Source organism: Scyliorhinus canicula, chromosome 19 (assembly GCF_902713615.1).
Source record: "Scyliorhinus canicula chromosome 19, sScyCan1.1, whole genome shotgun sequence".
Lineage (NCBI taxonomy): Eukaryota > Metazoa > Chordata > Chondrichthyes > Carcharhiniformes > Scyliorhinidae > Scyliorhinus > Scyliorhinus canicula.
In genome coordinates this window covers 103484055-103511411 of record NC_052164.1, presented here as the reverse complement: position 1 = coordinate 103511411, position 27357 = coordinate 103484055, and the positions used below count along the sequence as shown (strand labels likewise).

The window sequence follows — 27357 nt, the reverse complement described above, 5'->3', positions numbered from 1 at the left end:
AGTCTGATTGCGATGGAGCAACATTTGAAAACATGTTTACTGGACTGGGATCTGGACCAAGAACTGGGATTGGCCACCACCACTGACCAGTTCCACTTGGGTAAGAACAGGGATCCCTCCAAACATCTATCGCTGGGGCCCCTCCCCCACACCAGGGTATCCCCCCCCCACCAGGGTATCCCCCCCCACAAGGGTATCCCCCCCCCACCAGGGTATCCCCCCCCCACCAGGGTATCCCCCCACAACCAGGGTATCCCCCCCCACCAGGGTATCCCCCCCACCAGGGTATCCCCCCACAACCCCCCCCCAACCAGGGTATCCCCCACAAACCCCCCCCCCTACCAGGGTATCCCCCCACAAACCCCCCCCTACCAGGGTATCCCCCCACAAACCCCCCCCCCCCTTACCAGGGTATCCCCCACAAACCCCCCCCCTACCAGGGTATCCCCCCACAAACCCCCCCCCCCCACACCAGGGTATCCCCCCACAAACCCCCCCCCACCAGGGTATCCCCCCACAAACCCCCCCCCCTACCAGGGTATCCCCCACAAACCCCCCCCCCCCCACACCAGGGTATCCCCCCACAAAACCCCCCCCCACACCAGGGTATCCCCCCACAAAACCCCCCCCCCCACACCAGGAAATCCCCCCACAAATCCCCCCCCCCACACCAGGGTATCCCCCCACAAATCCCCCCCCCCGACCCCAGGTTATCCCCCCCCCCCCACCACACCAGGGTATCTCCCCCACAAAACCCCCCCCCCCCCTGCCACACCAGGGTATCTCCCCCCCCCCCCCCCCCGCCACACCAGGGTATCTCCCCCCCCCCCCCCCCCCCCCCGCCACACCAGGGTATCTCCCCCCACAAACCCCCCCCCCCCCCCGGCCACACCAGGGTATCTCCCCCACAAACCCCCCCCCCCCCCCCCAACCAGGTTATTTCCCCCCCCCCCACCACACCACACCAGGGTATCCCTCCACAACCCCCCCCCCCCCGCCACACCAGGGTATTCCCCCCCCACCAACACCAGGGGTATTCCCCCCCCCCAACACCAGGGTATTCCCCCCCCCCAACACCAGGGTATTCCCCCCCCCAACACCAGGGTATTTCTCCCCCCCCCCCCCAACACCAGGGTATTTCTCCCCCCCCCCCAACACCAGGGTATTTCTCCCCCCCCCCCCAACACCAGGGTATTTCCCCCCCCCCCCCCCAACACCAGGGTATCCCCCCCCAACACCAGGGTATCCCCCCCCCAACACCAGGGTATTTCCCCCCCCCCCAACACCAGGGTATTCCCCCCCCCAACACCAGGGTATTCCCCCCCCCCAACACCAGGTATTCCCCCCCCCCAACACCAGGGTATTCCCCCCCCCCCCAACACCAGGGTATTCCCCCCCCCCCAACACCAGGGTATTCCCCCCCCCCAACACCAGGGTATTCCCCCCCCCAACACCAGGGTATTCCCCCCCCCCCCCAACACCAGGGTATTCCCCCCCCCCCAACACCAGGGTATTCCCCCCCCCAACACCAGGGTATTTCCCCCCCCCCCCAACACCAGGGTATTCCCCCCCCCCCCCAACACCAGGGTATCCCCCCCCCCCCAACCCCCGGGTTTCCCCCCCCCCCCAACCCCAGGGTATTCCCCCCCCCCCAACCCCAGGGTATTCCCCCCCCCCCCCAACACCAGGGTATTCCCCCCCCCCCAACACCAGGGTATTCCCCCCCCCCAACACCAGGGTATTCCCCCCCCCCCCAACACCAGGGTATTCCCCCCCCCCCAACACCAGGGTATTCCCCCCCCCCCCAACACCAGGGTATTCCCCCCCCCCCCAACACCAGGGTATTCCCCCCCCCCCAACACCAGGGTATTCCCCCCCCCCCAACACCAGGGTATTCCCCCCCCCAACACCAGGGTATTCCCCCCCCCCAACACCAGGGTATTCCCCCCCCCCCCAACACCAGAGTATTCCCCCCCCCCCCCCAACACCAGGGTATTCCCCCCCCCCAACACCAGGGTATTCCCCCCCCCCAACACCAGGGTATTCTCCCCCCCCAACACCAGGGTATTCGCCCCCCCCCCAACACCAGGGTATTCCCCCCCCCCCCCAACACCAGGGTATTCCCCCCCCCCCCAACACCAGGGTATTCCCCCCCCCCCCAACACCAGGGTATTCCCCCCCCCCCAACACCAGGGTATTCCCCCCCCCCAACACAACACCAGGGTATTCCCCCCCCCAACACCAGGGTATTCCCCCCCCCCCCCCCAACACCAGGGTATTCCCCCCCCCCCCAACACCAGGGTATTCCCCCCCCCCAACACCAGGGTATTCCCCCCCCCCCAACACCAGGGTATTCCCCCCCCCCCAACACCAGGGTATTCTCCCCCCCCAACACCAGGGTATTTCCCCCCCCCCCAACACCAGGGTATTTCCCCCCCCCCCCCCCAACACCAGGGTATTTCCCCCCCCCCCCCCAACCCCCGGGTATTCCCCCCCCCCCCCCAACACCAGGGTATTCCCCCCCCCCCCCCAACACCAGGGTATTCTCCCCCCTCCCACAAACCCCCGGCCAATACTCCATGGCAAGTTCCTCTTGGGTTCATAAGTTTTCTTTAAAATCTCCCCAAAGTGTTGGTTTAAACCTGCTCTCCCCCCCCCCCCTTCACTCCAGTGTGCCAGGGTAACTGGTGACTGAAGATTTTTGTAGTTTTGGACAATATTACTGGAACAGGTGAGTTACTGAGTTTAGGAATAAATCTCTGCAGAGATCGCAAATTAATTGTTTATGTTGGGGAGAGGTCCATGCCCTCTCCCCATCAAGCTGTAAATTCCCTGGAGAAGGGGATGTGGGGGTGGCTCTGCAGTTCCTCCTGAAATGCCCCCCCCCCCCGGGATGACTGTGTCCGATTGTAGGTAACAATCTGACCAGGCCCCCACCTGGGGGACATTCACGATGTGTTCTCCAGAGAGGTCGTTCAGCCTCTCCGATCTGCTTATCATTCAATAAGCTCACAGCTGCTCTGCCTCAACCCCATACCCACCAGGGCCTCACATCCCTCAATTCTGTCTAATGGATCTGTGTGTGAAATGTACAGAGTGCCCACCGCTCTCTGGGACGGAGAATTCTGACATTTCTCCTGTTTTCAGGATGCTGAAATGTTTACTGGGGCACAAGCTGCAGAAACGGCACCTCTTCCGATTTAGGGGCTAAAATATCTTCACGGGTCTCGAGCAGGTTAAACAATGAAGGCAGCGGGACTTGCAGCAGGCGGGGCCCGGTCCTGCCCGGTCCTGCCCGGTCCTGCCCGGTCCTGCCCGGTCCTGCCCGGTCCTGCCCGGTCCTGCCCGGTCCTGCCCCGGTCCTGCCCGGTCCTGCCCGGTCCTGCCCGGTCCTGCCCGGCCGGTCCTGCCCAGCCAGTCCTGCCCAGCCGGTCCTCCCAGCCTGGTCCCAGTCCTGGTGCACGATCCCTGGCTGCTAGGCCTCTCAATGGGGAAGACCATAAAATATAGGAGCTGAATTGGGCCATTTGGCCCATCACGTCTGCTCTGCGATTCAATCATAGCTGGTTTGTTTCTCATCCCCATTCTCCTCCCTTCTCCCCATAACCCCTGATCCCCTTATTAATCAAGAACCTATCGATTGCTGTTTCTTTAAAAAAAAAAATTATTTCCAATTTTTGTTTTCCAATTAAGGAGCAATTTAGCGTGGCCAATCCACCTACCCTGCACATCTTTGGGTTGTGGGGGTGAGACCCACGCAGACACGGGGAGAATGTGCAAACTCCACACGGACAGTGACCCAGAGCCGGGGTCGAACCTGGGACCTCAGCGCCGCAGTCCCAGTGCTAACCACTGTGCCACGTGCTGCCCTTCCCTCCCTTAAACAGCGGTGTTACATTATCCACTTTCCAGTCCTCTGGGACATTCCCTGCCTCCAGTGATTCCTGAGAGATCACCAATTCCTCCACAATCTCCTCTGCTCCTCTTCAGAATCCTGGGGTGCAGTCCATCTGGTCCAGGCGATTTACCCACATTCAGAACTTTCAGTTTCCCCAGAACCTTCTCCTTGGTGATGTAGCTGCCTCTGCCCAATGACCCTCTTGAAGTTCTGGTATCTCACTGGTGTCTTCCACCGTGAAGCAGCAGGACCCCTGGTGCTGCCCATCCCGTGAACTGAACTGGGAGAATAATCCCCATGTTTTCCAACCGGCTCGTCGTTTACTTTCTACGGCAGGGTGAATGGAACCAGACAGGCCATAAGATACTTTTTGGACTTTCTGAGTCCATGTAATGTTTGGCCATGGCTCCCTTTATTTTCCCCCATCCATCTTGGAAAATGTCCAGGTATTTTCCCAGGAGCTTGCACCGCCCACCTGTGCCCATTAAAAAAATCTGCTGCCAGTCTCGGCGGAGCCTCTGGAACCAGTTGCTGCCTAACAGACTGGGTGGGGGGGGGGGCCCCTGACCCACCACCAGCGATGGGCAAACTGATTGCTGTCCGGACGTGACTGGAGTCATCATGGTTCCAATGATGGACATTGGCTGTCTGGTAAATGTCGTCAATCGTGTCGTTATGGCCCTTGGGCCCAGGTGCTGGATCCCCATACGGACTCTCAGATACGTTTGTTGTTCGATGACCGAGACAGAAGCCCCGTGTCTATTTCTATCTCTGATGGGTGGTCGTTTACCTGGATGGTGATCTTGAGGCTACTTTTGGTGCTGGGGGGGGGGGGGGGGGGGGTGGAGGCGGAGGCGGTGGGGCTGTGTTACTCAGTGGAATTGGGGGGGGGGGGGTGTGTTACTCAGTGGAATGGGGGGCTGTGTTACTCAGGGGAATGGGGGGGGGGCTGTGTTACTCTGGAATGGGGGGGCTGTGTTACTCAGTGGAATGGGGGGGCTGTGTTACTCAGTGGAATGGGGGGGCTGTGTTACTCAGTGGAATGGGGGGGGCTGTGTTACTCTGGAATGGGGGGGGGCTGTGTTACTCAGTGGAATGGGGGGGGCTGTGTTACTCTGGAATGGGGGGGGGCTGTGTTACTCAGTGGAATGGGGGGGGGGCTGTGTTACTCAGTGGAATGGGGGGCTGTGTTACTCAGTGGAATTGGGGGGGGGGTGTGTTACTCAGTGGAATGGGGGGCTGTGTTACTCAGGGGAATGGGGGGGGGGCTGTGTTACTCTGGAATGGGGGGGGCTGTGTTACTCAGTGGAATGGGGGGGGCTGTGTTACTCAGTGGAATGGGGGGGGCTGTGTTACTCAGTGGAATGGGGGGGGGCTGTGTTACTCTGGAATGGGGGGGGGGCTGTGTTACTCAGTGGAATGGGGGGGGCTGTGTTACTCTGGAATGGGGGGGGGGGGCTGTGTTACTCAGTGGAATGGGGAGGGGGGGGCTGTGTTACTCAGTGGAATGGGGGGGGGGGGCTGTGTTACTCAGTGGAATGGGGGGGGGGCTGTGTTACTCAGTGGAATGGGGGGGGGGGGCTGTGTTACTCAGGGGAATGGGGGGGCTGTGTTACTCAGTGGAATGGGGGGGGGGTCTGTGTTACTCAGTGGAATGGGGGGGGCTGTGTTACTCAGTGGAATGGGGGGGCTGTGTTACTCAGAGGAATGGGGGGGGGCTGTGTTACTCAGTGGAATGGGGGGGGCTGTGTTACTCAGTGGAATGGGGGGGTCTGTGTTACTCAGTGGAATGGGGGGGGCTGTGTTACTCAGTGGAATGGGGGGGGGGCTGTGTTATTCAGGGGAATGGGGGGGGCTGTGTTACTCAGTGGAATGGGGGGGGGGTGTGTTACTCAGTGGAATGGGGGGGGGCTGTGTTACTCAGTGGAATGGGGGGAGGGGCTGTGTTACTCAGTGGAATGGGGGGGGCTGTGTTACTCAGTGGAATTGGGGGGGGGTCTGTGTTACTCAGTGGAATGGGGGGGGGGCTGTGTTACTCAGTGGAATGGGGGGGGGCTGTGTTACTCAGTGGAATGGGGGGGGCTGTGTTACTCAGTGGAATGGGGGGGGGCTGTGTTACTCAGTGGAATGGGGGGGGGGCTGTGTTACTCAGTGGAATGGGGGGGGGCTGTGTTACTCAGTGGAATGGGGGGGGGGCTGTGTTACTCAGTGGAATGGGGGGGGCTGTGTTACTCAGTGGAATGGGGGGGGCTGTGTTACTCTGGAATGGGGGGGGGCTGTGTTACTCAGTGGAATGGGGGGGGCTGTGTTACTCGTGGAATGGGGGGGGGCTGTGTTACTCAGTGGAATGGGGGGGGGGCTGTGTTACTCAGTGGAATGGGGGGGGGGCTGTGTTACTCAGTGGAATGGGGGGGGGCTGTGTTACTCAGTGGAATGGGGGGGGCTGTGTTACTCAGGGGAATGGGGGGGGGCTGTGTTACTCAGTGGAATGGGGGGGGGCTGTGTTACTCAGGGGAATGGGGGGGGGCTGTGTTACTCAGTGGAATGGGGGGGGGCTGTGTTACTCAGGGGAATGGGGGGGGGGCTGTGTTACTCTGGAATGGGGGGGGCTGTGTTACTCAGTGGAATGGGGGGGGCTGTGTTACTCAGTGGAATGGGGGGGCTGTGTTACTCAGTGGAATGGGGGGGGCTGTGTTACTCTGGAATGGGGGGGGGGCTGTGTTACTCAGTGGAATGGGGGGGCTGTGTTACTCTGGAATGGGGGGGGGGCTGTGTTACTCAGTGGAATGGGGGGGGGGGCTGTGTTACTCAGTGGAATGGGGGGGCTGTGTTACTCAGTGGAATTGGGGGGGGGGTGTGTTACTCAGTGGAATGGGGGGCTGTGTTACTCAGGGGAATGGGGGGGGGGGCTGTGTTACTCTGGAATGGGGGGGCTGTGTTACTCAGTGGAATGGGGGGGGGCTGTGTTACTCAGTGGAATGGGGGGGCTGTGTTACTCAGTGGAATGGGGGGGGGGGCTGTGTTACTCAGTGGAATGGGGGGGGGGGGGGGCTGTGTTACTCAGTGGAATGGGGGAGGGGCTGTGTTACTCAGTGGAATGGGGGGGGGGTGGCTGTGTTACTCAGTGGAATGGGGGGGGGGGCTGTGTTACTCAGTGGAATGGGGGGGCTGTGTTACTCAGTGGAATGGGGAGGGGTCTGTGTTACTCAGTGGAATGGGGGGGGGGCTGTTTTACTCAGTGGAATGGGGGGGGGGCTGTGTTACTCGGTGGAATGGGGGGGGGGGGGCTGTGTTACTCAGTGGAATGGGGGGGGCTGTGTTACTCAGTGGAATGGGGGGGGGGCTGTGTTACTCAGTGGAATGGGGGGGGCTGTGTTACTCAGTGGAATGGGGGGGGGCTGTGTTACTCAGTGGAATGGGGGAGGCTGTGTTACTCAGGGGAATGGGGGGGGGGCTGTGTTACTCAGTGGAATGGGGGGGGGCTGTGTTACTCAGTGGAATGGGGGGGGGGCTGTGTTACTCAGTGGAATGGGGGGGGGCTGTGTTACTCAGTGGAATGGGGGGGGGCTGTGTTACTCAGTGGAATGGGGGGGAGGGGCTGTGTTACTCTGGAATGAGGGGAGGGGCTGTGTTACTCTGGAATGGGGGGGGGCTGTGTTACTCAGTGGAATGGGGGGGGCTGTGTTACTCAGTGGAATGGGGGGGGGCTGTGTTACTCAGTGGAATGGGGGGGGGGGCTGTGTTACTCAGTGGAATGGGGGGGCTGTGTTACTCAGTGGAATGGGGGGGGCTGTGTTACTCAGTGGAATGGGGGGGCTGTGTTACTCTGGAACGGGGGGGGCTCTGTTACTCGGGGAATGGGGGGGGCTGTGTTACTCAGTGGAATGGGGGGGGCTGTGTTACTCAGTGGAATGGGGGAGGCTGTGTTACTCAGGGGAATGGGGGGGGGCTGTGTTACTCAGGGGAATGGGGGGGGCTGTGTTACTCAGGGGAATGGGGGGGGGCTGTGTTACTCAGTGGAATGGGGGGGGCTGTGTTACTCAGTGGAATGGGGGGGGGGCTGTGTTACTCAGGGGAATGGGGGGGGGCTGTGTTACTCAGTGGAATGGGGGGGGGCTGTGTTACTCAGTGGAATGGGGGGGCTGTGTTACTCAGGGGAATGGGGGGGTGGGCTGTGTTACTCAGTGGAATGGGGGGGGCTGTGTTACTCAGTGGAATGGGGGGGGCTGTGTTACTCAGTGGAATGGGGGGGGGCTGTGTTACTCAGTGGAATGGGGGGAGGGGCTGTGTTACTCAGGGGAATGGGGGGGCTGTGTTACTCAGTGGAATGGGGGGGGGTCTGTGTTACTCAGTGGAATGGAGGACAGACGATGCTATTTACCTCCGTATCTATGAAGCCATGGCGTTCCTGGACTCCCTCCTACGTGACTGTGTTTTCCACGTACTCGGCCCCAACTTTTACACCTGGGCCACAAGTCGGCCAAAAAACTTTAAAAAAAAAAAATAAATAAATTTAGAGTACCCAATTCTTTTTCCAATTAAGGGGCAATTTAGCATGGCCAATCCACCTACCCTGCACATCTTTGGGTTGTGGGGATAAGAAACGGGGAGAATGTGCAAACTCCACACGGACAGTGGGCCAGGATTCGAACCCTTGGTGCCGTGAGGCAGCTGTGCTAATCACTGCGCAACATGCCGTCCAGAAAGCAGGATCCAGATGTCCAGAATCGCAGCTGTCGTTTTCTCTCGTCGCCAGTATAATATCTTTAGCAGTGCAGAGAAGGTTAAACAACAAAGGTTTATTTAGGGAAATAAAAGTATTGACCACAACGTGACATACAACACTCCAATTCCTGCTGGGGCTGCCGATCACGCCAGGACCAATCCGGGCTGGATTTTAAGATTCACGAGCCCCGGCTGCTGGGCCTCTGTCCCGCTGTGGGGTAGCTCGTTATCCACCAGCCCCATGGGGAGATCAATTGGGTCATTCTTGTGGGGTTTTTACAGATACTTTACAACCTTCTGGACTTAACATTGAATTCCTCATTGTGCCTCCTCCATCTTGACCCACCCTTTTTAAAAAAGAAATAAAAAAATCTTAATATTGTTTTGCCCCAACCTAGCCTCTTTTCCCCCACCCCGTGCCGCCTCTCAGTCGTCCTGAGGTTTTGCTGCGGCAGGGCACTGACCTTTAATGTGCGACATATCAATCAGCAAAGGCTGAACAGGCCAGACATCTTTTCTCTAAAAATGAGAAGCATGGAATGATCTGCTACCGATCTAAGATTATGAAAGGTTGGGCAGCACGGTGGCGCAGTGGTTAGCACTGCAGCCTCACGGCGCTGAGGTCCCAGGTTCGATCCCGGCTCTGGGTCACTGTCCGTGTGGAGTTTGCACATTCTCCCCGTGTCTGCGTGGGTTTCGCCCCCACAACCCAAAGATGTGCAGAGTAGGAGGATTGGCCACGCAAAATTGTCCCTTCATTGGAAAAATGAATTGGGTACTCGGGATCAATTCCTGTGTGTGGGAGAGAGTTCCAAACCTCTACCACCTTTTGAGTGAAGGAGTTCTTCCCAACATCGCTCCTGAACAGTCTGGCCCTAATTTTTAAATACGCCCCTAGTTTTAGAATCTCCAACCAGTGGAAATATCTTTATCCACCCTGTCTTTCCCTGTTAATATCTTGAATGCTTTGATCAGATCAGCCCTTAGGTATGTTTTCACTAAAATATAGAAGGTTAAGTTGTGTAATATCTCCCCATAACTTAACCTCTGGAGTCCAGGTATTATTATTCTCGTAAACTATGTTGCACTTCCTCCCAAGACCAAAATCTGCTTTCCCAGGAATCCTGTCAAACAACCCCCACCCCACCCCACCCCCTCACTGGAGGTTCGTGAACTCCCATCTTGCTTGGGAGGGGGTTCTGGATCTCTCTGTATTTGGTCATTAAATTTCTTTATTTATGTTAGATTATGAGGCCACAGGTCGTGAAGAGTTCCTGGTTCGTTGGCAGCGAGCCCGATTGGCACGGGGCAGCAGCCAGAGCCTGGCACCTAACTCTCCTGGAAACCAAGCTGTGGATGGTGAGTGTTGGGTGGATTGGGGTGGGGGCACCTGGCAGGGAAATGGGGGGGGGGCGCGAGAGCAGTTGGTAAGGTGTGCGCGAGCGATGCATTAAACACCCGTGTCACTACCCACATCTTTTACATTGAAGAAGAATTTATGTTTCTATGTAGCCTTAAATAACTAATAACAGTCACTGAAATACTCAACACAGCCAGATCCATGACCCTGCATGATGGCACAAACAGGAAAGAGATAATGACCAGATATTGGTTTTTTAATGATTTGGTTGAGGGATAAATATTGACCAGGAACACTGGAGTGAACGATGCTCCCTGCCTGCTGAAGTTCAAAATACTGTCGGAGGGTTGGTACCCAGGGGCGCCAACTGGCTTTCTGACGTTCGCCACTGAGGTGGCATTGCCTGATGGGCGAGCTCATTTGAATTTTTGGTCTTTTAATAGCCTTTTATGAAGCTGTTAATTAATCTGTGTTGGCATTGATTGAACTCTTTAGAAAATTAAAAAAAAAAAAACCCATAATAACTGTAACACCCCCCAGACCATATCACCGCACATAACACGTCCCACCCCCCCACCCCCCCAAACCCAGTGAACAACAAGAGAACTTAAAAATAAATTAAAATTAAATAAACAAACATAGTCATTGCCCCCCCCCCCCCCCCCAGGTTGCTGCTGCTACTGTCCCCGTACCCTATCGTTGAGCCAGAAAGTCGAGAAAAGGCTGCCACCGCCTAAAGAACCCTTGCACCGATCCTCTCAGGGCGAATTTGACCTTCTCTAGCTTAATGAAACCCGCCATGTCATTGATCCAGGTCTCCACGCTTGGGGGTCTCGCATCCTTCCATTGTAGCAAGATCCTTCGCCGGGCTACTAGGGACGCAAAGGCCAGGACACCGGCCTCTTTCGCCTCCTGCACTCCCGGCTCCACCCCAACCCCAAAAATCGCGAGTCCCCATCCTGGCTTGACCCTGGATCCCACCACCCTCGACACCGTCCTCGCCACCCCCTTCCAGAACTCCTCCAGTGCCGGGCATGCCCAGAACATATGGGCATGGTTCGCTGGACTCCCCGAACACCTGACACACCTGTCTTCACACCCAAAGAACCTACTCATCCTAGACCCGGACATGTGGGCCCGGTGCAGCACCTTGAATTGGATGAGGCTAAGCCGCACACACATGAGGAGGAAGAATTAACCCTCTCCAGGGCATCAGCCCATGTCCCGTCTTCGATCTGTTCCCCCAGTTCCCCCTCCCACTTAGCTTTCAGCTCCTCTACTGACGCCTCCTCCGCCTCCTGCATAACCTTGTAGATATCAGATATCTTCCCCTCTCCAACCCAGACCCCCGAAAGCACCCTGTCACTCACCCCCCTCGCGGGAAGCGAAGGGAATCCCTCCACCTGCCGCCTAGCAAATGCCTTTACCTGCAGATATCTAAACATGTTTCCCGGGGGGAGCCCAAATTTCTCCTCCAACTCCCCCAGGCTCTCAAACCTTCCATCAATGAACAGGTCCCTCAGCTGTCTGATGCCCGCTCTGTGCCAACCCTGGAACCCCCCATCAATGTTCCCCGGGACGAACCGATGGTTCCCCCTTAACGGAGCCTCCATCGAGCCCCCCACTTCTCCCCTATGTCGCCTCCACTGCCCCCAAATCTTGAGGGTAGCTTCCACCACCGGACTTGTGGTATACCTCATAGGAGGGAGCGGCCACGGCGCCGTTACCAGGGCCCCCAGGCTTGTATCTCCACAGGACGCCCTCTCCATCCGTTTCCATGCTGCCCCCTCCCCCTCCATCACCCACTTGCGCACCATCGACACATTGGCCACCCAATAATACCCCGAGAGATTGGGTAACGCCAGCCCCCCCCCCCCCCTCCATCTCTACCCCGCTCCAAGAAGATCCTCTTCACCCTCGGGGTCCCATGCGCCCAAACAAAACTCATGATGCTGCTAGTCACCCTTCTAAAAAAGGCCCTAGGGATAAAGATGGGCAAACACTGAAAAAGGAACAAGAACCTCGGGAGAACCGTCATTTTGACGGACTGCACTCTACCCGCCAACGATAGCGGCACCATGTCCCACCTTTAAATTCCTCCTCCATCTGCTCCACCAGCCTGGTAAAATTAAGCTTATGGAGAGCCCCCCAACTCCTGGCCACCTGCACCCCCAGGTATCTGAAACTCTTCACTGCCCTCTTAAATGGGAGTCTCCCAATTCCCTCCTCCTGATCACCCGGGTGTACTACAAATACCTCACTCTTGCCTAAATGTAACTTATAGCCCGAGAAGCCCCCAAATTCCGCTAACAGCTCCATCACCCCCGGCATTCCCCCTTCTGGATCCACCACATACAGCAGCAGGTCGTCTGCATACAGCGATACCCAATGTTCCTCCCCACCCCGCACCAGACCCCTCCATCTCCCTGACTTCCTCAACGCCATAGCCAGAGGTTCAATCGCCAATGCAAGGGGGACAGGGGGCACCCCTGCCTGGTCCCACGGAAGAACATAAAGTACTCCGATCTCCTTCCATTGGTAACTACACTCTCCATCGGAGCCGCGTAGAGCAACCTCACCCATTTGATGAACCCCTCCCCGAATCCGAACCGCTCCAGCACCTCCCACAGGTACCCCCACCCAACTCTATCAAACGCTTTCTCTGCATCCAGCGCCACCACTATCTCCGCCTCCCCCTCCACTGCTGGCATCATAATAACATTTAGCAGTCTCCGCACATTCGTGTTGAGCTGCCGTCCCTTGACAAATCCTGTCTGATCCTCGTGTATCACCCCTGGCACACAGTCCTCTATCCTGGTGGCCAGGATCTTCGCCAGCAACTTAGTGTCAACATTGAGGAGCGAGATAGGCCTGTATGATCCACACTGCAAGGGGTCCTTATCCCGCTTCAGGATCAGAGAGATCAGCGCCCGCGACATCGGGCAAAGCCCCCCCCTCCCATGCCTCATTGAAGGCTCGCACCAACAGGGGACCCACCAGATCCGCATACTTTTTATAAAATTCCACCGGGAACCCGTCCGGCCCCGGGGCCTTACCTGACTGCATTTGTCCAATCCCCCTGACTAGCTCCTCCAACTCTATCGGCGCCCAGCCCCTCTACCAGCTCCTCTTGAACCTTTGGGAAACATAGCCTGTTCATGAAGCTCTCTATTTCCCCCCCCCCATCGGAGGCTCCGACCGGTACAGTTCCTCGTAGAAGTCCCTAAAGACCCCATTTACCTCTGCCCCCTTCTGCACCACATTCCCACCCTTATCCGTCACTCCACCAATTTCCCTAGCCGCATCTCGCCTACGGAGCTGATGTGCCAACACCCTGCTCGCCTTCTCCCCATACTCATATACCGCGCCCTGCGACCTCCTCCTCTGTGTCTCTGCCTTTCTGGTGGTCAACAAGTCAAATTTGGCCTGCAAACTACGCCGTTCCCCCAGCAATCCCTCCTCCGGTGCCTCCGCGTACCTCCTATCCACATCCAGGAGCTCCCCCACCAGTCTCTCCCTCTCATTCCTCTCCCTCCTTGCCCTATGGGCCCGGATGGAGATCAGCTCCCCCCGGATCACTGCTTTCAGAGCCTCCCAGACCATCCCCACCCGGACCTCCCCCGTGTCGTTGGTATCCAGATACCCCTCAATGCTTCCCCGGACCCTCCTACACACCTACTCATCAGCCAGCATCCCCACATCCAGGCGCCAGAGCGGGCGCTGGTCCCGCGCATCCCCCATCTCCAGATCAACCCAGTGTGGAGCATGGTCCGAAATTGCTATGGCCGAATATTTGGCATCCTGCACCTTCGGGATCAATCCCCTGCTCAGGACGAAAAAATCTATTCGGGAATAAACCCTATGGACATGAGAGAAAAAGGAATACTCCCGTGCCCTCGGCCTCCCAAACCTCCATGGATCCACCCCTCCCATCTGGTCCATAAACCCCCTCAGCACCTTGGCCGCCGCCGGCCTCCTACCCGTCCTTGAACTGGACCGGTCCAGTGTGGGATGCAGCACTGTGTTAAAGTCTCCCCCCATGATCAGGCCCCCTGCCTCCAGGTCCGGAATGCGGCCCAACAAGCGCCTCATGAAGCCAGCATCATCCCAATTCGGGGCATATACGTTCACCAGCACCACCTTCTCTCCCTGCAGCTTACCCTTCACCATAATATATCTGCCCTCCTTGTCCGACACCACCTCAGCTGCCTCGAACGCCACCCTCTTCCCCACCAGAATCGTCACCCCCCCGGTTCTTCGCGTCCAATCCTGAATGATAAACCTGCCCCACCCACCCCTTCCTCAGACGAACCTGGTCCGCCACCTTCAGGTGGGTCTCCTGGAGCATAGCCACGTCCGCCTTCAGATGAGAAAATACCCTAGTTCTCTTATCCGGCCCGTTCAGCCCCCTCACGTTCCAGGTAATCAGCCGGATCAGAGGGCAACCCGCCCCTCTCCCCCGCCGGCTAGCCATAGCTTATCGACTGCTCGCCCCAGGCCAGCGCGCCCCGCCCGACCCGTTCCCCATGGCGATAACGCCTCTCCTCTTCCCCCCCCAGCCCCTATCGGCTCCTTCCTAGCCATTCCAGCTGCAACCCGGTATCCCCCCCCCAGGCTAGGACCCCTCCTAGCTGCGACGCACCCTCCATGGTACTTCCGTGAGTCAGCTGACTTCTGCTGACCCCGGCAGCTCCCGCCAAAACCCGTCCCCTCCCGGCATGGGGTCATCCCCCTCTTGCCACACCTCCTTGGCACCGCTTCAGCGCGGGAAAGAAAAACAGTAGAGGCCCTGCAACGACCGTAGTGCACCGGACCCCGCAGCCCCCAGGCCCTAGTTCGAGTCCAGCTTCTCCGCCTGTACAAAGGCCCACGCCTCCTCCGGGGACTCGAAGTAATGGTGCCGGTCCTTGTATGTCACCCACAGGCGCGCAGGCTGCAGCATTCCAAACCTGACCTGCTTAGCATGAAGCACCTCCTTCGTCCGGTTGAACCCGGCCCGCCGCTTAGCCACCTCCGCACTCCAGTCCTGGTAGATCCTCACTACCGAATTCTCCCACTTGCTGCTCCTGTCTTTCTTGGCCCAGCGCAGCACACACTCCCGGTCACTGAATCGATGGAACCGCACCAGCACCGCCCTCGGGGGCTCATTTGCCTTGGGCCTCCTGGCCATCACTCTGTGCGCTCCCTCAAGCTCCAGGGGCAAATGGAAGGACCCCGCTCCCATCAACGAGTTCAGCATCGCGGTCACATAGGATGGAAGATCCGACCCCTCCAGCCCCTCCGCCAGGCCCAGGATCCTCAAATTCTTTCGCCTCGTGCGAACGTCCAGCTCCTCCAAGCGGTCTTGCCACTTTTTATTAAGTGCCTCGTGCAACTCCACTTTCCCCACGAGGACCACGGCCTCCTCCTCCCGCTCAGCGGCTTGCTGCTGCAACTCCTGAATGGCCACCCCCTGGGCCGCCTGGGTCCCAAGCAGCTTGTTGATAGTCGCATTCAGGGAGTCCAGCAGCTCAGCCTTCAGCTCCGCAAAACATCGCAGAAGAGCAGCTTGCTGCTCCTGCGCCCACTTCCACCAGTCCTCGGGTGTTCCGCCGGCCGCCATTTTGTCCTCCTTCCCCCGCTTTTCTTGGGGAGCTGCTGCTGCCTTTTCCTTTGCCCCACTCTGGGTGAGCACCATAAATTGCGGGGAATGCTCCTCCAAACACCTTCCCCCACCGGGATTTGTCGAGACAGCGCCGTTTGGGGCCCTCAAATAGGCCTGAATGTCCTTGGGTAGCGGGAGCTGCCGAACGTGTGGCTTAGCTCCGCATAGCCGCAACCGGAAGTCTCACTCACTTTAGAAAATTGATTATTTAATCAGGTGAATTCCACTGAGAGACTTAGGCCTGGTCATGTGACTGCATCCTGCCATGTGTGTGTGTGTGTATGTGTGTAATTTCTCAAGCCTCTGCTCTCCACTCTTCTTTTCCAGAGTCGAATGTACGGCCCCACATGTGGCTGATGGTTAATCCCAGGCTGGCTTGTACCATTAAATATCCAGAGCAGCAGGAACCAGAGAGGATCCTGCCGCACACGACACCAACCAAAGACTGTCCGGTTGGCCAGGACCTATTCTCCTCTCCCATTGGCTGTGAGGTTTGTGCGCCCTTCCTATTGATTCCCCTATTTCCTGTTTCTTTTGTTGTTGTTGTTGTTGTTTCTGATCCATGGATCCTTAATGGATCGTGATCCGGTTTGATGGATTGTCAAAGGAGCATGTTCTGCCCAGCAACAGTGATTGAGTCCTGCCAGGTGGGGTATATTGTGAGAACGCAGCAGATGGTGCCAGGACGCTGGGAGGGAGAAGTGTTCTCACTCTGATCAGTGTACAGCGAACACCATTACAGACTGCAAACCAGGACATACAACTGGAGGCCGAGACGGAAGAAATATCCAACTGGAAGACATCCATCTGAAACCAAAACTTTTATCCTTTTACTTTCAGTATATTTTATACCTCTCTTTGTCTGGTGTGTGTGTGTGTGTGTGTCTGTGTGTCTGTGTCTGTATAGAGGGCGGGGCAAGTTAAAGAGTGAGTGTTAGAAATTAGTTAGCAGTTTGCTTATTTAATTAGTGTTGTGTTTAAATTTACAATTTTGGCGCCTGTAGTTATTGGGAAGCCAAAGACTTTGGGTATTTTTGAGTTAATTTCAATAGTATTACAACTCCGGGTCCAGTGGGGCTGGAATTGACCGCACACCATGATGTAGTCACACTGCAAGGCTCCCGCATTCTGTTGGTCTTTTTCTGTTTTAGCAATCTCGTTCTTCTGGCTTCTAAACCTCTTGTTGGCTTTCTGAACTTTGTTCAACTGCAAAGTCTTGTATTTATATCGCACCTTTTCACAACCTCCTTGTGAGAGCGTGTTCCACATTCTCACCGTCTTGGGGGGGTCAGGATTTTCTCCCCAGTTCCCCGTTGGATATTTTGGTGACTATTTGTGTTCCCCCACAAGGAGAAACATCTGCTCCATATCTACCCTATCGAAACCTTTCATAATCCTTTTTTTATATGAATTTAATGTACCCAATTTATTTTTTTCCAATGAAGGGGCAATTTAGCCTGGCCAATCCACCTACTCTGCACATCTTTGGGTTTTGGGGGTGAGACCCACGCAGACACGGGGAGAATGTGCAAACTCCACACGGACAGTGACCCAGAGCTGGGATCGAGCCTGGGACCTCAGCGCCGTGAGGCAGCAGTGCTAACCACTGCGCCACCGTGCTGCCCAACCTTTCATAATCTTAGATCGGTAGCAGATCATTCCATGCTTCTCATTTTCAGAGGAAAGATCTCTGGCCTGTGCAGTCTTTGCTGGTTGATATGTCTCACATTCCCGTTCTGGTGGCATTTATTTTACACTCTACCCAGTGTCTCTATCCTTTTCATAAAACTGAGACATTTTTTGGTCTCCTTAACCGGCATTGCGACATTGTCTATCAGTGTCTCCAGTTAATATTCAGTTTGTCTATTACTGCCAGTATGATGTGAGTAGCTCACTGACATAAACACGGCTATGTTTACTGGGATGGGAAATTTAAATGTGGGGATTTGATTCCACAACTCCAACACTAACCCTGCTCCCCAGAGACTGCTGCCCAGCACAGGGCCCCTGTCTGAGTTTTTGGTCTCCTTGAACAAGTTGAACATTTTTCACCTCCAGTTGAGTGCGACAATCCACAGGATCTCCTCTGATTGGCAGACTGAGTGTTTAGATGGATCACTGCTCACACACCCTCGCAGTCATTGACCAATAATATCTATTACCAGAAAGAGAACAGTATAGTTTGTTTCTCTGGCATCTCTACTTCTCACTGTTAACATTTGTTTGCTGAGATAGAACTTCTTGAGTATTGCTTGCAAAAAAGAGGTTTTGTCGGTTCCTGGTACCAGAGGAGAGGACATCATTCCTCTGGTATCAGAACAATCACTAGAATACCAATGTCGGGGGGAATCAACAACTTGATACTGCAATGAGAAGAGAAAATTGATGGTTGGCAAGTGGACTCTGATTGTCAGAGGCACTGGCATGCAGAATGCACCAGTTGATGGTGACTGGCAGATAACTGCCAAGCATTGTTTGAAATTTAAACCAGGCAGCTGACTCTAATTGGTCAAGGCATTGCGTTGAGAAGATGTCCTCTCAACGAGTGAGTTGTATCTGCAGTATGGAAGGAGGGGTTACCCCTCCATAAATCCCAACCCGCTGGTTTGAAAAGGTCAGTGTGGGCGAACGTGCTGAGTTAGCTACTCTGTCAGAGTCTCTGTACGTGTAATTTGTGTTCCTTTTTCCTCCAGCTCTCTGAGGAGGAATCCTGCCGGCTGCCTGCCTCTGGGATGAGGATATCTAATCCAACAGGAATGCTGAATGGGAGTCACATCCCCAATAAGTGGCTGCAGCCAGCTGTGAGTTATTTTATTCTGATCGCCCTGGTGATGAGAAGCAGTTTGACCCACAGTTTGACAGTGCAAGAAATCTACAGCTTCATATGGTAACGTTTGGTGCTTGGTGATGGGCTGCTTTATTCCTTTAGACAACACCTGCTAGTTTCACCATTTCAGCATTATCCGAGGGTGATGTGATGGCAATTCTACGAAGCTCATTGACCAAAGGTCATTGACCAATCTCATTCTGAGATTAGTGCTTGGAACTGTAGATGATCCCAGAGTTCAGAGATGCAGCTTTGGGAAGGGACGGTGGCATGTTGGATTGTCATCGGATTAGTGACCCAGTGTAATGGTCTGGAACCTGGCTTCGATCCCACCACCATTGGTGGAATTTGAATTCACTGAAAAAAAATCTGAAATTGTCAAATGAAAACATTGGTGATTGTTGTAAAAATCCATCTGGTTCACTAATCTTCCCCCTTTGGGAAAGAAAAGCTACCGTCCTTGCCTGGTCTAACCTACATGTGACTTATGGCAATCTCAAAATATCATGTTGAACATCTCCAGGGGCAGAATGTACTCACCATCACCAAGAGTGGCTGGGTAAGAGAGGAGAGTGGAGCTGAGTAGGCACCAAAATGGCAACTTGGTTTGAAATGTAGGTGAGGTATTAAACGAGTATTTGCAACTGTGTTAACCCTGGACATTGAAGGCACCTGTGGAAGGAGCAGTGCTCCGAAAGCTAGTGATTTGAAACAAACTTTAACCTGGTGTTGTAAGACTTCTTAATGTAGGTATAGAAAACAGGGAGGGTTAACTGTGATATAATTGAACAGATTAACATTGAGAGGGAGGGGGGGGGGGCTTTTAACGGGCTTAAAAGTGGATAAATACCAAGACCCAGGTGAGATTTATCCTGGGCTGCTGTGTGAGGCAAGCGAGGAGATTACAGAGGCTCTGCTCCTAATTTTCAAATCCTCTGGCCACAGGAAAGGAGCCAGAGGGCTGAGAATTGAAGGACAGCTAATGTGGGCCATTATCAAATAAGGAAGAACTAGCTACTTACACGGAGTTCAACTTCAGTGGAAGGGAAATTACTGGAAAAGAGAGGCAAGGATTAATCAAAGATCGTCAGCATGGCTTTGTCAAGGGGAGAACAAATTTGATTGAATTTTTCAAGCGGATGACTAGGTGTGTAGATGAGGGTAGTGCAGTTGATGTAGTCTACATGGACATCAGTAAGGCTTTTGACAAGGTCTCACATGAGAGACTGATCAAGAAGATAAGAGCCCATGGGATCCAGAGCAAATAGGCTCAGTGGCAGAAGGCAGTGGGTGATGGTGGAAGGTTGTATTTGTGTCTGGAAGCCTGTGGCTTGTGGTGTTCCACAGGGATCGGTGCTGGTCCCTTGCTGTTTGTAGTGTACATTAATGATCTAGATGTCAATGTGGTGTGTAGGATAAGTTTGCTGTTGACCCAAAAATGGGCGGTGTGGTGAATAGTGAGGAGGAAAGCACTTTGATTACAGGATTATATAGACGGGCTGCTCAGAGGGAGTTAACAGTGGCAAATGGAATTTAACACTCAAAAGTGTGAGGTGATGCATTTTGGGAGGACTATCAAGGTGAGGGAATACACAATGAACAATAGGATGTAGTACAGAGGACCTGAGGAACCTTGGGGTACATAGAAACATACATGGAGAAATACAGCACAGAACAGGCCCTTCGGCCCACGATGTTGTGCCTAACTTTTGTCCTAGGTTAATCATAGATTATCATAGAATTTTGGACACTAAGGGCAATTTATCATGGCCAATCCACACAACCTGCACATCTTTGGACTGTGGGAGGAAACCGGAGCACCCGGAGGAAACCCACGCACACACGGGGAGGATGTGCAGACTCCACACAGACAGTGACCTAAGCCGGAATCTAACCTGAGACCCTGGAGCTGTGAAGCAATTGTGCTATCCACAATGCTACCGGAGGGCAGGTTGATAACTTGGATAAGAAGGCTTGTATGATACTTTATTAACTGAAGCATAGAATACAAGAGTGAGAGAGGTTTATAATAGAACTGAATAAACCGCTGGTTAGGCCACAGCTAGCGTATTGTGTGCAGTTCTGGTCATCACATGAGAGGAAGGCTGTGATTGCACTAGAGAGTGCAGAGGACATTCACCAGGATGTTGCCTGGGTTGGAGCATGTCTGCTATGAAGAAAGGCTGGAGTTGTTCATCCCTTGAGCAGAGAAGGCTGAGGAAGGTGGGACAGCAGCACAGCAGTTAGCACTGCTGCCTCATGGCACCAAGACCCCGGGATCGATCCTGGCTCCTGGTCACTGTCCGTGTGTGCATGGGTCTCACCCCCACAACCCAAAGATGTGCAGACAAGTGAATTGGCCACGCTAAATTGGGTACTCTAAATTTAAAGGTGGGAAAAAAAGAGAGGGGGTGAGGGGAGACCTGGTGAAGGATGTGGACAGAAAGAAACCTTTTCCCTTAGTGGAGCGGTCAATAACCAGGAGGCATAGATTTAGGGTAATGGACAGAAGATTTGGAGGGGATTTGAGGAAAAACCAATCCACCCAGAGGGTGTTGGGAATCTGGAACTGGCTGCCTGAATGGGTGGTAGAGGCAGGAACCCTCAACATTGAAGAAGCTTTTAGATGAGCTCCTGAATTGCTACAGTGCACAAGGCGACAGACTGAGTGCGTAAAATGGGGTTAGAGTAGATGGGTCATTGTTGGCTGGCACAGACATGATGGGCCGATGGGCCTCTTTCAGTGATGTAATACTCTGACAATAAGGGGAGAGTGGTTGCCTGCGACATTAAGGAAGCATTTGACCGAGTGTAGCTCCAGGAGCCCCTGCAAAACTGGAGTCAATGGGAATTGGGGCTGAGGAATGGGGAGACACGGCACAAAGGAAGATGGTTGTGGCAGTTGGAGGTTAGGCATCTCCATTCCAGGCCATCTCTGCAGGAGTTCCTCAGGGTAGTGTCCTAGGCCCAACCATCTTCAGCTTCTTCATCAATGACCTTCCTTCCATCATAAAGTGGGGATGTTTGCAGATGACTGCACAATGTTCAGCACCATTCGTGACTCCTCGGGTAATTTTTTTTTTTTTAGAACAGTACAGCACAGAACAGGCCCTTCGGCCCTCGATGTTGTGCCGAGCAATGATCACCCTACTTAAACCCACATACCCGTAACCCAACAATCCCCCCATTAACCTTACACTACGGGCAATTTAGCATGGCCAATCCACCTAACCCGCACATCTTTGGACTGTGGGAGGAAACCGGAGCACCCGGAGGAAACCCACGCACACACGGGGAGGATGTGCAGACTCCACACAGACAGTGACCCAGCCGGGAATCGAACCTGGGACCCTGGAGCTGTGAAGCATTGATGCTAACCACCATGCTACCGTGAGGCCCTAAATGAAGCAGTCCATGTTCAAATTCCGCAAGACCTGGACTGGACTGATAAGTGGCAAGTTAGATTTGTCCCACACGTGCCAGGCAATGACCATCTCCTACAAGAGAGAATCTAACCTTCATGTCTTGACATTCAATGGCATTACCATCACTGAAGCCCCACTATCAAAATTCTGGAGGTTACCATTGACCAGAAACTGAACTGGACGAACCACATTAATACTGTGGTTACCAGGCCAGGTCAGAGGCTGGGAATCCTGGGGAGAGTAACTCCTCCTGACTCCCAAATCCTATCCACCATCTACAAGTCACGAGTGTGATGGAATACTCTCCACTTGCCTGGATGTGTGCAGCTCCAACAATACTCAAGAAGGTTAACACCATCCAGGACAAAGCAGCCCCGCTTGATTGCTCCTCCTTCCACAAACATTCAAACCCTCCACCACCAACGAACAGTGCCAGCTGTGTGTACCATCTACAAGATGCACTACAGCATATCAACAAGGCTCCTTGAGCAGCACCTTCCAAACCCACAGCCACTACCCTCTAGCAGGACAAGAGCAGCAGATACCTGGGAACCCCACCACCCTTCAAGTCACTCATCACCCTGACTTGGAAATATATTGGTCATTCCAGGGCAGCATGTGGTGCAGTGGTTAGCACTGGGACTGCGGCGCTGAGGACCTGGGTTTGAATCCCGGCTCTGGGTCACTGTCCGTGTGGAGTTTACACATTCTCCCCGTGTCTGCCTGGACCTCACCCCCACAACCCAAAGATGTGCAGGGTAGGTGGATTGGCCACTTTAAATTGCCCCTTAATTGGAGAAAAAAATAATTGGGTACTCTAAATTTATATTTTTTTTAAATTGGCCGTTCCTTCACTGTCACTGGGTGGAAAGCCTGAAACACCTTCCCTAACAGCACTGGGGATGCACCTACACCTCAGAGATTGCAGTGTTCCCACCTTCCCGAGGGCAATTAGGAGTGGACGATAAATGTTGGACTAGCCAGCAACACCCACATCCCATGGCTGAACTTAAAAGAAATTTGGTGTCTTGCTCTAACAGTTGGAATGCCATTACTGTGTCTACAAAAGCTAAACCACCTGGAACAATTGTTTGATTCCGAGGCCGCACATTTTCTCCCCTCCAAAGCTCTGGGTAAGGAGTCTCCGGGATCCAGGCCACTGCTGACCCTCTGGTAAAACCATCTCCTTCCCCATGACCGGCTCTATCCAGCTTCGGTCCAAATGACCGCTCCAGCTGTTTCACACCAACTAATGAAACTTTCTGCACTCTCTCTCTCTCTCTCTCTCTCTCTGTAGTGAACATTTCCCATATTTCCTAACTGCCCCCAAGAGTTGGAAGAACCGAATACGGCGCAATCTCTGCTTTAACAGAAACTTCAAGATGGTGACGGTGAAGGGTTCAGGCCCTGGCCAGCAGCTCTGGAGCCTGACCTCGGAGGGAAAGGTCCGCCTGAGGGAAGATCTGAAAATCCTCTCCAAACAAGCACTGAGCCAGATCAAGTCCAGCATGATGACCCCAGGTGAAGGGCAAATGCAAATGACTTGAGGGCAGGAGGTGGACAAGGGCATGGGGGGGGGGGGGGGGGGGGGAGGGATATAGGGGGGGGGAGGGATATGGGGGGGGAAGGGATGTGGGGGATGGGGGGGGGAGGGATGGTGGGGTGGGGGGGGAGATTAGGGGGAGGGATGGATGGGGGAGGGGGATGGGGGCGATTGGGGGGGGGGGGGGGGGGGGGGAGGGATATAGGGGGGGGGAGGATATGGGGGGGGAAGGGATGTGGGGGATGGGGGGGGGAGGGATGGTGGGGTGGGGGGGGGAGATTAGGGGGAGGGATGGATGGGGGAGGGGGATGGGGGCGATTGGGGGGGGGCGATGAGGGGGGGGGGCAGAGGGAGGAGGGATGGGGGGGCGGGTGGCGGTGAGCACAATCCAGGATAGTAAGAGGCTTGTGTCTGATGCTTCACTCTGAGCACAGAGGCAGATTCTGGGGTTTGGGGTGAGTGGGGAGGCTTTGGTGCGGTGCGAGTGGAGATCTGGGAGATTTCCGGAGCTGGTGTGTGTGTGTTCAATCCAGCCCAGCCCATTGGTGATATTCTGTCTATTCTTTATTTTACTGCTCGGAACTCACACCCATTGTTATCTTATTTGATATTTTATCACCATCTCTAGCACACCCTAACTAAAATAAATTTAGAGTACCCAATTCTGTTTTTCCCCCCAATTAGGGGGCAATTTAGCATTGTCCATTCACCTACTCTGCGTCTTTTTGGGTTGTGTGGGGGTGGGACCCACTCAGACAATGGGAGACCGTAACTCATTTCTAAAACACTAGCCCACTGAAATGTCCCGAGGGGTTGCAATGGAGCCCCCCAAGCAAAATGTAACACTGGGCCAAACCAGGAGATATCAGGGCAAATGGTGAAAAGTTAGAGTCTGAAGTCGGAGCATTTTCAAGAATTACATTTGCGCCCCACAAGCCCCAGGCAATGACCAGCTTCTACAAGAGAGGATCTAACCATCGTCCCTTGACCGTCAATGGCATGACCACTGCTGAATCCCCCACAATCAACATCCTGGAGGTTATATTGACCAGAAACTGAACTGGACCCAGCCATATTAATACTGTGGCTACCAGGGCAGGTCAAAGGCCAGGAATCCTGTGGCGAATAATGCACTGCCTGACACCCCACCACCACCACCACCACCACCATCACCATCTACAAGGCACAAGACTGGAGTGCAATGGAATACTCTCCACTCGGGTGGTGCAGTGGTTAGCACTGCTGCCTCAGGGCGCCAAGGACCCGGGTTCAATCCCAGCCCCGGGTCACTGTCCATGTGGGGTTTGCGCATTCTCCCCGTGCCTGCGTGGATCTCACCCCACAACCCAGAAAGAAGTTCAGGGTAGGTGGATTGGCCACGCTAAATTGCCCCTTAATTGGGGTAAAAGAAAATTGGGCACTTTAAATGACAGCAAAACTCCTCTTCTGCTCCACTTGCCTCAATGAGTGAAGTTCGAACAACACTCAAGAAGCTCGACACCATCTACGACAAAGCAGCCACTTGATTGCTCCCCCCTTCCAGAAACATTCAAACCCTTCACCACTGACCGTCAGTGGCAGCCGTGTGTACCATCTACAAGATGCACTGCAGTAACTCGCCAAGGCTCCTTAGGCAGCACCTTCCAATCCCACGACCACTATCATCTCGAAGGACAAGAGCAGCAGATACCTGGGAACCCCACCACCTGGAGACTCCCCTCCAAGTCACTCACCACCCTGACTGGGAAATATATCGGCCGTTCCTTCACTGTCGCTGGGGCAACATCCTGGAACTCCCTCCCGAACAGCACAGTGGGTGTACCTACACCTCGGGGACTGGGACTGCAGAGGTTCAAGAAGGCAACTCACCCCCACCTTCTGAAAGGCAACTAGGGATGGGCAATAAATGCTGGCCTTTTTGCTTTTTTATTTCAATTTAGAGTATCCAATTATTTTTTTTCACCAATTAAGGGGCACTTTAGCTTGGCCAATCCACCTAACCAGCACATTTGGGTTGAGGGGGTGAAACCCAGACAGACATGTGGAGAATGTTCAAACTCCACGTGGCTAGTGACCTGGGGCCAGGATCGAACCGGCGACCTCGGTGCCATGAGGCAACAGTGCTAACCACTGTACCACCTACTGCCCAATAAATGCTGTCTAACCAGCGACGCCCACATCCCCTAAAATTAATTCTGAATATCATCCAGTGGTCACTGCGCTGAAGGAGGCCTCCCCGCTATTCTTTGTAACCCTGCAAGTTAATTGTTTCCAGTTAATCATCCAACTCCCTTTTGAAAGTCACAATTGAGACCTGTCTCCCCCCCCACACTCCAGGCAATGCATTCACTGACTGTGAAAAAGCTTTCCTGAGGGCAGCACGGTGGCGCAGTGGTTAGCACTGCTGCCTCTCCGAGGTCCCAGGTTCGATCCCGGCTCTGGGTCACTGTCCGTGTGGAGTTTGCCACATTCTCCCTGTGCCTGCGTGGGTTTCACCCCGACAACCCAAAGATGTGCAGGGTAGGTGGATTGGCCATGCTAAATTGCCCCTTAATTGAAAAATATGAATTGAGTACTCTAAAATTTATTTTAAAAAAACGAAAAAGCTTTCCTTTTGTCTCTATTGCTTTGCCAATGACCATAAATCTTTGCTCTCTCTTTTCTGGAATTGGAGGATCGCTGCTTTTGCAGAGAGAGGCTTGGAAACTAGGCTGAGGATTTTATTACCAGGGGGGGGTTGTTGGACTGGAAAATGTTTGGGCAGCACAGGGGTGATGGGTGAATAGGCCGTTCATCATTTGCCTGTTTGGCTGTTATCAGGATTACGCAGAGGTAGCGAGAGTGATGGGACTGCTCCCTATCCGTTTATCTTTGGAGTCCAGGGTAATGTTTAACAAATCTCTTTATATTTATGATACAGAATTGCTTCTGCACTCTTCACCGGATTAAGTATTCCCAACATCTTTGTGCCTCACTACTTTCTGACAGACAGCCGAAGATATTTATTGCTATGCTCCTCCGGACTTTCTGCAAACTCTGGGTAACCAACGCAATCGCCACATTGTACAGACTCCAATTCATTGTCTTTTACTGAAGCTTGTTCTGCTGGGATTGGTGATGCAGAATCCCAGATCCCACCTCATTTGACTGATCCTTTTTCTTCCTGATTTAATGTTTGGAACAAAGCTACTGGAATGATTTTGTTTTATTTATAGGGGTTAAGTTCTCTGTTTATGGGAAGTCTCCACAGGGACAGAAGCTTTTCCTAACATTGAAACACTGCAGAAGGTGCTGGAAAAACCCTGTGGCCCAGTTTTCCATATCGATGTGATTTTGTTAGTCTCCCTCTCTCTGCCCCCCCCCCCCCCCCCCCCCCCCCCCCCCGGGTTGAGTTACTTTGGGTTTGCAGGGGCTAGGTGCATCGTCCCCTTTATATTTCCCCAAATGTGTTTTTTTTGTTGTTGAACTTGCTGATTTCAGTATTGTTCCCATTACATTTTGACGGTTGGATTTTTCTACCCCTCCCTGGGGGTCCTTGGGAGCCAGAGGAATTCCGCCTCTTCCTCAAGGCCCAGCACCTTCACCAAGGCTCACTCCAAATACCAGAATGGGAATTGGGAATCAGAGTCCGAACTTGTTGGGGAATTTCCCTTTGCCAGTGACAGGGAAGAGAGGCTCTGCTGAGGTATCTCCCGGTCCGTCCTTTAGCCCTCACTGGGTAGCAGACAGGGACTCTGGTGTCTGCCCTCCGTTCAATTAAACTTTGTAAATGACTGACTGTAAAATGTGTTAATTTATGATGATCCAGTCTGGCTGTAAATAAAATTAGCGTTGATCAAAATCCATTCTGTTTTTTTTTCTTAATTGATCTGAGTTGGTTGTGGTGGGTGGGTGTGGGTGTGGGTGTGGGGGGGGGGGGGGGGGGGCAGGATGTG

General features: G+C 54.2%; 1 protein-coding gene across 1 annotated transcript; it reads left to right on the top strand.

Moving 5' to 3' along the window:
* On the top strand, positions 1 to 26773 carry foxr1 (forkhead box R1). The gene is made up of 6 exons (XM_038779595.1): positions 1 to 100; positions 9869 to 9982; positions 15955 to 16118; positions 18321 to 18514; positions 23177 to 23400; positions 26343 to 26773. Exons 1-6 carry the CDS (start codon positions 13 to 15, stop codon positions 26369 to 26371), a joined length of 813 nt encoding a protein of 270 aa, XP_038635523.1. The 5' UTR covers positions 1 to 12; the 3' UTR covers positions 26372 to 26773.
* Positions 26774 to 27357: the final 584 nt, after the last annotated feature.

Excerpts from the sequence above, each read along its gene's own strand:
- foxr1 (XM_038779595.1), top strand. The coding sequence starts at position 13 with ATGGAGCAACATTTGAAAACATGTTTACTGGACTGGGATCTGGACCAA. Across the intron at positions 9,983-15,954 it reads TGGAAACCAAGCTGTGGATG|AGTCGAATGTACGGCCCCAC; the intron begins GTGAGTGTTGGG and ends CTTCTTTTCCAG. Across the intron at positions 16,119-18,320 it reads CCTCTCCCATTGGCTGTGAG|CTCTCTGAGGAGGAATCCTG; the intron begins GTTTGTGCGCCC and ends TTTTTCCTCCAG.